The 11,888-nt window shown below is 39.7% G+C and overlaps 1 protein-coding gene across 1 annotated transcript in view; it reads left to right on the forward strand.

The window, feature by feature from the left end:
* The first annotated feature begins 2,499 nt into the window (after window positions 1-2,499).
* Window positions 2,500-11,888, forward strand: part of LOC112075261 (FYVE and coiled-coil domain-containing protein 1) — a 28,755-nt gene continuing 19,366 nt past the window's right edge. The window contains exons 1-4 of the mRNA XM_070440837.1: window positions 2,500-2,593; window positions 3,170-3,288; window positions 5,924-6,030; window positions 6,243-6,368. Coding sequence (XP_070296938.1) covers window positions 3,228-3,288; window positions 5,924-6,030; window positions 6,243-6,368 — 294 coding nt within the window. The 5' untranslated portion in view covers window positions 2,500-2,593; window positions 3,170-3,227. The remainder of the gene's footprint in view (window positions 2,594-3,169; window positions 3,289-5,923; window positions 6,031-6,242; window positions 6,369-11,888) is intronic.

The raw sequence follows: 11,888 nt of genomic DNA on the forward strand, positions 1-11,888 counted from the left end.
CACCAATCAGAAGCTAAGACGTTTCCCAGTCGCTCTGAATGTTCAAAATGACAGTGTAAGAACAGTTTTAAAGCCTCAAAGATTATCCCACTTTCAAAACAAGTMATTTTAGGCTAGCCACAGCAGTCAACTAGTTAACTTTGTAGCTGTTTAGCTTTCTGACACATTAAATTATTTGTTTGTAAACAATTAACATGCTAGTTAGCTACCACATGTCCTTGTCAAGCTGTCAACAGAGTAGTTAGATATGCCAAATAACAGTCTAAAAAAAAAGGTTTAGGGCAAATAAATCAGATTCAACCATTCAGACACATGTGTATCTGACTTCAAACCACCTACGAAAGGTGGTCCCGTGTGGTCCCGTGTGGCTCAGTTGGTAGAGCATGGCGCTTGCAACGCCAGGGTTGTGGGTTCATTCCCCACGGGGGGACCAGGATGAATATGTATGAACTTTCCAATTTGTAAGTCGCTCTGGATAAGAGCGTCAGCTAAATGACTTAAATGTAAAATGTAAATAAATGTGGTTTGAAATGTGGCTTGAAATATCAGATTCCATGTGCTTTTTGTCTGTTTGGACTGCAGGAAAAAGAACAGACTCAAACCGGATATAAAACAAAAAGAAGGATTTGAGTCACTTTAAACTGCCAATGTGAACAAGTGTTCAGAGGACAATGGAAGTTGACTTCAAAACCCTGATGTAGGCTTTATGTCTACCCTGACACTTGTAGGTTAATAAGACTTTATGGAAAACTACACGCCTTCAGAGACCACCGACTAACAGGTCTTTTTTTCAGGCAGTATTTTCTGAGGTTCATTAAGAGCAGCAGATTTCCCCCAGCCTCCAACTGTAACTAGGGTACTTTGCTCTACAACCACGATGCATGAACAGAGGAGCAAATATACATAATATTATTATATACATAAGCTAACACAAATGTTTATTAACTCTTTCTCATATTCAGATGGTTTATACGTCCTTCTTGATGCCTTATCATCAGTGGTGCAAAGTAAATAAGTACAAGTACTTTAAAGTACTACTTAAGTCGTTTTATCTGTACTTTACTTTACTATTTATATTTTTGACGACTTTTACTTTTACTTCACTACATTTCAAAATAAAAATAATTGACTTTTTACCCCCAAGCATTTTCCATGTAGAGGATGCAACGGGTCAGCAGCTCATGAGTCAGTTGTCTTTTCCGATAGGAGCACTGGTCATTACAGTATGGAGTGGAGTTAGGAAGGTAGCTTACTGGTCATTACAGTATGGAGTGGAGTTAGGAAGGTAGCTTACTGGTCATTACAGTATGGAGTGGAGTTAGGAAGGTAGCTTACTGGTCATTACAGTATGGAGTGGAGTTAGGAAGGTAGCTTACTGGTCATTACAGTATGGGAGTGAGTTAGGAAGGTAGCTTACTGGTCATTACAGTATGGAGTGAAGTTAGCGAAGGTAGCTTAACTGGTCATTACAGTATGGAGTGGAGTTAGGAAGGTAGCTTACTGGTCATTACAGTATGGAGTGGAGTTAGGAAGGTAGCTTACTGGGTCATAACAGTACTGGAGTGGAGTTAGGAAGGTAGCTTACTGGTCATTACAGTATGGCGAGTGGAGTTAGGGAAGGTAGCTTACTGGTCATTACAGTATGGAGTTGGAGTTAGGAACGGTAGCTTACTGGTCATTACAGTATGGAGTGGGTTAGGAAGTAGCTTACTGGTCATTACAGTAATGGAGTGGAGTTAGGAAGGTAGCTTACTGGTCATTACAGTATGGAGTGGAGTTAGGAAGGTAGCTTACTGGTCATTACAGTATGGAAGTGGAGTTAGGAAGGTAGCCTTACTGGTCATTACAGTATGGAGTGGATTAGGAAGGTAGCTTACTGGTCATATACAGTAGGAGTTTGGAGGTTAGGAAGGTAGCTTACTGGTCATTACAGTATGGAGTGGAGTTAGGAAGGTAGCTTACTGGTCATTACAGTATGGAGTGGAGTTAGGAAGGTAGTTTAGATAGTGATTAACCTGTTTCACTCCAGGCTGAGTGGGAACCTCTGAACAGCAGCATCTACTCTGGAAATAAAGAAACACTTATAAAACCACTGAATCAATGTGCAAGTATCTTTGTTGTTGTTGTTTRTTGTAACGTCACCAGAGACAACAGACAACAGAGTAACAGCTTTTTTGATAATGACAATAAAACATAATGACAATTTTTTATATGTAAAAATTATTACACAATCTATTGTTTAGCTCTTTTGAATGTTTTATTTTTGTTTGTACCTCCTCTTACAAATGTTTTTTTTTTTATCAATACATTTTAATCCTCTATTATTTGATCTTATTGGTGTGTCTAATTTCTATTTTAATTATTGGTTTGAATTGTGTTGAGTTGTGAAACTTTTAGTGTGACACTGGGACATGTCACATGACTTCAGTCTGCTGGTTTATTTACTAATATTCTGCAAACTAACTATGCTGGATGGAACGATATTGCGCGCAGCTATTGGCTAATGAAGGTGTCAATCATTATGCATGCCCAGCCTTAACGGTAGCACGTTACCTCCTGCTGTAAACTCGGACCTGCCTGAGAATCTCTACAAGTACGTCTACTTCTGATTATATCTAATAAACTGTTTTGTCTGTATTAATGACAACCGATAGACGTTTCAGTTATATTTGTATCAGCTGTTGGTTGCCAGAGCTTGTAGCCTCGGAACAGCAGGTGTACGTTACAGTCTGCGACTCTCAATATCTCTGTTTATTTAGGAACGTAGACCGACGACACTGAGTGAAATGTTGTCCAAAATACCAACAACGATACAGCTTTAATACGCTTGTGATTTTGTTCTACCTAATATTAGTAAAATGTACCAAGCCATTACGTCAGTGGGAAGCCCACTGCTGTGTGATGTGATGTCATTATTGGGAGACGAGGATCACTGAATACTTTGTTGTCGCCGTTTTGTTCTTCTGTCTGTCGATCGATATGATGATGATGAGTACAATCGATTAGGAAGTATTTGTTTAGTTGCAGGGCCCATGAATAGAGAAAACAACAACAGTAGTTGTGACAGGATGGGGAGGCTGGGATCTGGATAATGTTTAGGATTATTTACAGAGGTTGTAGTCAACATTATAAACTGTGCCAATGCTCTTCTTTGTGTGATTCTTGGTAGCCGGTTGCAGACTCCTTGACCCCCCCACATCCTTACTACTGATCTCACCACCACCATCATGTGTAACAAGACATCAGTAGGAGAGAACCAACTCCAGAGGATTATCAGAGATCTACACGGTATCTATTGTACAGTTCTCTGTACTCGCTACATGTGTCTGTGTGGATCAGTCCATATCAGTGGAGGCTGCTGAGGACGGCTCATAGTAATGGCTGGAACGGAGTCAATGGAAAGGTATTAAACACGTGGTTGATGTCGTTCCATTGACTCCTTTCCAGCCGTTACTATGAGCCGTCCTCCCCTCCACAGCCTCCACTGATACATAAGTAGCTGCCAAAATAATGAAAACACTTGAATAAATGAGGGATACAAAGTATATTGAAAGTATGTTGTGGTTCCTGAGTTAATTAAGCAATTAACAAGCTTAGGGTCATGTATAAAGATGCTGGGCAGGCCATAGTTATGGCTACCAGGAGAATGCCTCCATCCACAGGGCACAAGTAGTCACTGAATGGTTTGATGAGCATGAAAACGATGTAAACCATATGCCGTGGCCGTCTGTCACCAGATATAATCCAATGTAATAATTATGGGAGATTATGGAGTGGCGCCTGACAGTGTGTTCTACCACCATCAACAAAACAACGGTGTCACATCCCTCCTATAGAGTTCCAGACACTTGTAGAATCTATTCCAAGGTGCATTGAAGCTGTTCTGGATTGTGGTGGCCCAACACCCTATTTATTTTTTAAATGTAACCTTTAATTAACTAGGCAAGTCAGTTAAGAACAAATTCTTATTTGAAATGACGTCCTACGACACTGGGTCAATTGTGATACAGCCTGGATTCGAAGCCCACTCCCGACCGGTCATGTTGTGGCCCAACGGTCTAAGACACTGCAGTGAAAGCTTGTTGCTACAGATGCTGGTTCAATACCCGTGCCGGCCTCGACTGGGAGACCCATGAGATGAATGTAGGTGTTTGGTTTCTCTCCCTCTAAAAACTGAAATAAATCATTCTAAATAACAAACTGGCTTTATTTACAAATGAGTAACAATGTTTCACCCCCATGTTCAAGAATGGCCTTTTTCCTCGCTCATTTTACATTATTTGAAAAACTTAATTATCTCCAAAATATAGTTATTTTTTAAACAAAGCGATTATTATTAATAATTCATTTAGAATTAAATAAAAGTCCCTTGGATATTCTCACAGATATATTATCAACCCTGTTATTAGCAGGACAATATATATTGGTTATGGATCCCGAGTGGCGCACAATGGGATTGCCTTGCAGTTCTCCAGCCGTATCCACTGAAAGCGAGCGAGGTTCAAGGCACGATGGCAGGCGGCCGGGATGGGCCGCAGAGCCGCGCACAGAAGACAGACCTAGCCCATGGGGAAGGGAGGAGGAGGGAGGGGGGGGTGGACCCCCACCCCGCCACACTGGGGCATTGCACTAATAATGGCTCTGACTAGGGAAAAGTTCCCGCTGTTCTGTTCTTAGCGCCAGTCTGCACGTTCAAACTAAAACAATGTAACTAATAATGTCATCTTTATGCTTTTGTTAATAAAATAATGATAAAAATACTCTTTCAAAATGCCGTTGTTTATTTAGTTATGGATCCATAACGAATTACCATGGGAATAAATATCACTGAATTACATAAATATCTTCCAATCCTCTATATGTAATTATTGGCGGAGAGTCACGTCATATTTTTCGATATACTGTMGGCCTACCGTAGGTGACATGAGTCTCACTAGTGTTGAGTAATGTGCTGTTAAAAGTGGTGTCGGTCTTATTTATTTAAAGAGCATATTGAAGTTAGAAGCAACAGGATTTAAAGCAATAGCCAACAACTATTTTATCACTGTTTCGCGCTGCTATGAGACAAGCATAGGGACTGGTCTTGATCAATCAATGAGGTTTTTATTTTCACTGAATCTCCGTTTGGGTTGTTGGTTAGACTACAATTAGAAATGTTATGCTCTTAGTGTAACCTTTCTTAACTGACTTGCCTAGTTAAATAACAAATGATTATATACAAGGATAGCCTACCCCTTCCTCCCCGTCGGGGAATTGAACCCCGGTCTCCCGTGTGCCCGCACGACACGGGGATTCTATAGCTAAATAGCCCAGTACTGTAGCCGACGCCCAACCGTCACGTTGTACAGCTCCATATTATTCTGCTCCATCCTAACCCAGAGGGTTTTTAATAATAAATAACCATAATATTAATGAAATTAATGAAGCAAGTACCAGTCCAAAAGTTTGGACACACCTACTCATTCCAGGGCTTTTCTTTATTTGTACTATTTTCTACATTGTAGAATAATAGTGAAGACATCAAAACTATGAAATAACACACATGGAATGAGTTAACAACAAATTCTTATTTACAAGGACAGCCTACTCCTTCCTCTCCGTCGGGGAATTGAACCCTGGTCTCCCGCGTGCCTGCATTCTCTAGTACAGCCACTATTGACGGCTATCAAACTGCAGAAAATAGTCTGAAACACAGCCAAAACAAACAGCGAATGGATCCAACAAGTTTGCAGAGTCACATGCTTGATGTAGTTATTGCGTGCTAGGAATATGGGATAGAATACTAAACTTTTTATTATTTGTGTCAGTAATTTTGACCCCTACCTTATTTTGTGTGCATCCGTGTAGGTGTGTGGTGCATCAAGGTTGGCGTGATGAAGCTATAGCTTGTGTACACGTGTGTGTTGTGTATATGAACCTGTAGAAGCAGTGACTGATCTGAGTAAGGAACACAGAGAGACGGGTGAACCAATCACAGACGACAGCCCCAACCTGCATAAACTGTCCTACAAACTAGAGTACCTTCTACAGGTAATACACAGAAACTCACTCTCTCTCTCTTTCTCTCATAAACTGTCCTACAAACTAGAGTAACTTCTACAGGTAATACACAGAAACTCACTCTCTCTTTCATAAACTGCTAGGATACTGGAAAGCTAAATGATCCTAGATAGGACCTCAAGGTTTTCCTGGGAAAACTCCAGGGCCTGTGAATCTGAGCTGTTGTTGTGTGTTTACATCAGTTTGACCAGAAGGAGAAGGCGGATTTCCTAGGCAGCAGGAAGGAGTACTGGGATTACTTCAGAGAGTGTCTTGCCAAGACCAGAGGAGTTAATGACGGCCTCCGGTTTGTCAAGGCTATACCAGAGGTAATCCTCACTCATACACAAACCGATGAAGGCAATTGTCCAGCAAAATGGCCGCGGTCACCGTAATAACCATTCAAATAGCAATTTGTATTTTTTTTTAAATACATAATATTTGTTTTGCTGTTCAAAGGTTATATTTTTTTATTGTACTTTTTCTGACTGCATGTGCTGCCGTAAAAATAGAATGAGTAAAACAGCCGTCCCCATTCAAGTCAATAATGGCATAATGTGTGGACTGGCGGCCATTGTTTACCAGTCATATTACCAGGGTTACAGGTTCCAAGCCTGTTCTATTCATTCTACATTTTCCATTCATCAAGTGTATCAGGTGGTATTAGAATCGTGAGTTTCCAGGGACTGATTTGGATCTATTTCATGAACTATAGATTGTATTCGGACACCAGTTCATGTATTACTGACAGGGTGTAAGAGTTCAAGCATGTTCTAATTGTTTGAATATTATTACAGTGCATAATTTATACAGCGTGGTTGCCAAGGTATCAGCCTGTTCTTAGTTATACCTCAGTCATATACCCAGGTTTGAGGTTAATAGTTGTTCTAGGTTAATTTCTTTGACAAGTCATCATGAGCCAGGGGTACTGGAAGCTGTTGCGATATACATTTTTTACAAGTCATACTTACTTAGGGTTACAGAGTTTCAAAGCATTTTATCTATTCTATTTAGCAGTCATATTACAGGGTTACAGGTTCCAGCCTGTTCTTATTCATTACAGTTCATATTACCAGTCAGACTTTATTTCTAACAGGATTACCAGGTTAAAGGTCCAGGCCTGTTATTCATTCTATTACATCATATTACAGGTTAGAGTTCCAAAGCACTGTTCTATTTACCAGTCACATTACCAGGTTAGAGGTTCCAAGTCTGTTCTATTCATCCTGGTTTACCATACATATTACCAGGGTAAAGTTCAAGCCTGTTCTATTCATTTATTTACCAGGCATATTATCAGGTTAGAGTTCCAAGCCTGTTTCTATTCATTCTATTTACAGTCATATTACCAGGGTTACGGTCCAAGCCTGTTCTATTATTCTATTTACCATCTATTATCAGGTTTGAGGTTCCAGCCTGTTCTATTATTCTATTTACAGTCATATTACCAGGTTAGAGGTTCAAAAGCCTTTCTATTTACGCAGTCATATTACAGGTTACAGTTCCAATCCTGTTCCTATTATTCTGTTTTACCAGTCATATTACCAGGGTTACAGGCTTCCAAGCCTGTTTCTATTCTAATTCTATTACAGTCATATTACAGATAAGAGGTTCAAGTCTGTTTTATTCATTCTAAATTTACCATCATATTACAGGTTAGAGGTTCAAGCGCGTTCTATTCATCTGTTTCCGTCATATACAGGTTAGGTTGAAGTCTGTTCTATTTACCAGTCCACATTAGTTAGAGGTTCAAAGTCTGTTCTATCATTCTGTTTACCAGTCATATTACCAGGTTAAAAGGTGCCAAGCCTGTTTCTAATTCATTCTATTTACCAGTCATATTACCAGGGTTAAGTTCCAACTTCTTCCGCAGCCTTACGCAAGCCTGTCTATTCAGTTCATTTTACCAGTCATATTACAGGGTTACAGTTCCAAGCCTTTCTTATTCATTTTTCAGTCATATACCAGGGTTACAGGTTCCAAGCCTTTCTATTCATTCTATTTACCAGTCATATTACCATTAGTTAACATGTTCCAAAGCCTGTTCTATTTCATTTTACGTATTTACAGGTTACACGAACGATATTCCTACCGTATCCGGGGTTAGGAGTTCCATGCCTGTTTATTCATTCTTATTTACCAGTCATATCGGTAGCAAGCTTGTTACAGTCATTACAGGGAGGTTCCAAGTCTGTTTCTTTTTTACCATCATCTTACCAGGGTTAAAGGTTCAAGCTGTTCTATTCATTTGTTTACCAGTCATATTACAGGTTAAGTTCAAGCCTGTTCTATTCATTCTATTTACCAGTCATATCACCAGGGTTAAGGTTCCAAGCCTGTTATATTCATTCTATTTACCAGTCATATCAGGTTACAGGTTCCAGCCTGTTTTTCATTCTATTTCAGTCTATATAGGGTTAGAGGTCCAAGCCTGTTCTATTCATTCTATTACCAGTCATATTTACCAGGGTTAGAGGTTCAAGCCTGTTCTATTTACCAGTCAATTACCAGGTTACAGGTTCCAATCCTGTTCTATTCATTCTGTTTACCAGTCATATTACCAGGTTACAGGTTCCAAGCCTGTTCTATTCATTCTATTTACCAGTCATATTACCAGGGTTGAGGTTCCAAGTCTGTTCTATTCATTCTATTACATCATATACCAGGGTTAGAGTTCCAAGCCTGTTCTATTCATTTGTTTACCAGTCATATTACCAGGGTTAGAGGTTCCAAGCCTGTTCTATTCATTCTATTTACCAGTCATATTACCAGGTTACAGGTTCCAATCCTGTTCTATTCATTCTATTTACCAGTCATATTACCAGGGTTACAGTTTCCAATCCTGTTCTATTCATTCTATTTACCAGTCATATTACCAGGTTAGAGGTTCAATTCCTGTTCTATCATTCTAGTTTACCATCATTATTACCAGGGTTAGAGGTTCAATCCTTTCTATTCATTCTATTTACCAGTCATGTTTTCTCTAATGGTAGTGCATAGTTTATTTACCAGGTTAGTATAGTAGTTACATAAGTTTTGGTTATGTTGTGACAGTGATTAGGTTTGTGGACAACATGTTATGTTAAATTTGGACTAGGATTTGTGTTCATGTTGTGACAGTTATGTTTAAGGTGTACCATGTTTATTACATTTGGACTAGGTTGTTTCACGTTTGTGACCGGTGTAAGGTCTTGACAGGTTTACGTTAGGTTGATGTGGGTGTGTAAATGTGAACAGGTATTAAGTTAAGGGCTGTGACATGTTATGTTTAAATTTGGACTAGGTTGTGTTCACGTTGTGACCAGGTTATGTTAAGGTTGTGACCATGTTATGTTAACATTTGGACTAGGCTGTGTTCACGTTGTGGCCAGGTTAAWGTTGTGACCAGGTTATGGTAAGGTTGTGACCATGTTATGTTAACATTTGGACTAGGCTGTGTTCACGTTGTGACCAGGTTAAGTTTGTGACCAGGTTATGTTAAGGTTGTGGTAATGTTGTGACCAGGTTATGTTTGTGACCAGGTTATGTTAAGGTTGTGACCAGGTTATGTTAAGGTTGTGGTAAAGTTGTGACCAGGTTATGGTAATGTTGTGACCAGGTTATGTTAAGGTTGTGGTAAAGTTGTGACCAGGTTATGGTAATGTTGTGACCAGGTTATGGTAATGGTGTGACCAGGTTATGTTAAGGTTGTGACCAGGTTATGTTAAAGTTGTGGTAAAGTTGTGACCAGGTTATGGTAATGTTGTGACCAGGTTATGGTCATGTTGTGACCAGGTTATGTTAAGGTTGTTGTAATGTTGTGACCAGGTTATGGTAAGGTTGTGACCAGGTTATGTTAAGGTTATGTTAAGGTTGTTGTAATGTTGTGACCAGGTTATGTTAAGGTTGTGGTAATGTTGTGACCAGGTTATGTTAAGGTTGTTGTAATGTTGTGACCAGGTTAAGTTTGTGACCAGGTTATGTTAAGGTTGTGACCAGGTTATGTTAAGGTTGTGGTAATGTTGTGACCACGTTATGTTAAGGTTGTGACCAGGTTATGTTAAGGTTGTTGTAATGTTGTGACCAGGTTAAGTTTGTGACCAGGTTATGTTATGGTTGTGGTAAAGTTGTGACCAGGTTAGAGGCACGCTATCCCATCTGTCCTCCTGTCCACTCAGTGTAATCCTCCTGTCCATCTGGTGCTCAAGGGAATTAAACCTGAATCACATGTTGACTAGGTAACACATGACTCCAGTTCTCTGCTGCCAATGACTGGAACGAATTGCAAAAATCACTGAAGTTGGCGACTCATATCTCCCTCTYTAACTTTAAGCACCAGCTGTCAGAGCAGCTCACAGATCACTGCACCTGTACATATCCCATCTGTCCATCCAACTACCTCATCCACATACTGTATTTATTTATTTATCTTGCTCCTTTGCACTCCAGTATCTCTACTTGCACATTCATCTTCTGCACATCTATCACTCCAATGTTTAATTGCAAAATTGTCATTATTTTGCCACCACGGCCTATTTATTGCCTTACCTGGAGGTTCCAAGCCCTGTTCTATTCATCTATTTCCAGCATATTACCAGGGTTACAGGTATCCAATCCTGTTCTATTCATTCTATTTACCAGTCATATTACCAGGGTTACAAGGTTCCAATCCTGTTCTATGCATTCTATTTACCAGTCATATACACAGGGTTAGAGGTTCCAATCCTGTTCATTCATTCTATTTACCAGTCATATTACCGAGGGTAGAGGTTCCAATCTTGTTCTATTCATTCTAATTTACACAGTCATGTTTCTGCTAAGGTAAGCTGCATAGTGTTGTATTTACCAGGGTTTAGTATAGTAGTTACATAGTTTTGGTTAAATGTTTGTGAAGTGTTAGGTTATACAACAATGTTATGTTAACATTTGGACTAGGTTGTGTTCATGTTGTGACCAGGTTATATTAAGGTTGTGACCATTGTTATGTTAACATTTGGAACTAGTGATTGTGGTTCACGTTGTGACTCGCAGGTAAGGTTGTGACCAGGGTTACGTTAAGGTTGTGGTAATGTTGTGACCAGCGTTAAGTTAGGCTTTGACCATGTTATGTTAACATTTGACTAGGTTGTGTTCACGTTGTGAACCAGGTTATTGTTACAGGTGTGACCATTGTTATGTTACATTTGGACTAGGCTGTGTTCACGTTGTGGCCAGGTTAATGTTGTGACAAGGTTAGGTGGTAGGTTGTTTGACCATGTGTATGTTAACATTTGGACTAGGCCTTTGTGATTCACGTTGTGACCAGGTTAAGTGTGGACCAGGTTATGTTAAGGTGTTGTGGTAATGTTGTGACCAGGTTAATGTTTGTGACCAGGTTATGTTAAGGTTTGTGACAGGTTTATGTTAAGGTTGTGGTAAAGTTGTGACCCAGGTTATGTGTAATGTTCGTGTGACCAGGTTATTGGTAATGTTGTGACCAGGTTATGTATAGGTTGTGACCAGGTTATGTTACGGTTGTGGTAAGTGTGACCGAGGTTATAGGTAATGTGTGGACCAGGTATATGGAATGTGTGACCAGGTTATGTTAAAGGTTGTGACCAGGTTATGTTAAGGTTGTGGTAATGTTTGTGGACCAGTTCATGGTAATGTTGCTGACCAGGTTTATGTAATGTTGTGACCAGGTTATGTTTAAGGTTGTGACTCAGGTTATGTTAAGGTTTGTTGTAACATGTTGCTGTGACCAGGTTATGGTAAGGTTGTTGTAAAGTTGTGACCAGGTTATGTTAAGGTTATGACGGCAGGTTATGTTAAGGGTTGTTTGTATGTTGGAAGACCAGGTTATGTTAAGGTTGTGGGTAAATTTGTGACCA

The sequence above is a fragment of the Salvelinus sp. IW2-2015 genome, unplaced genomic scaffold (genome assembly GCF_002910315.2).
Source record: "Salvelinus sp. IW2-2015 unplaced genomic scaffold, ASM291031v2 Un_scaffold3051, whole genome shotgun sequence".
Lineage (NCBI taxonomy): Eukaryota > Metazoa > Chordata > Actinopteri > Salmoniformes > Salmonidae > Salvelinus > Salvelinus sp. IW2-2015.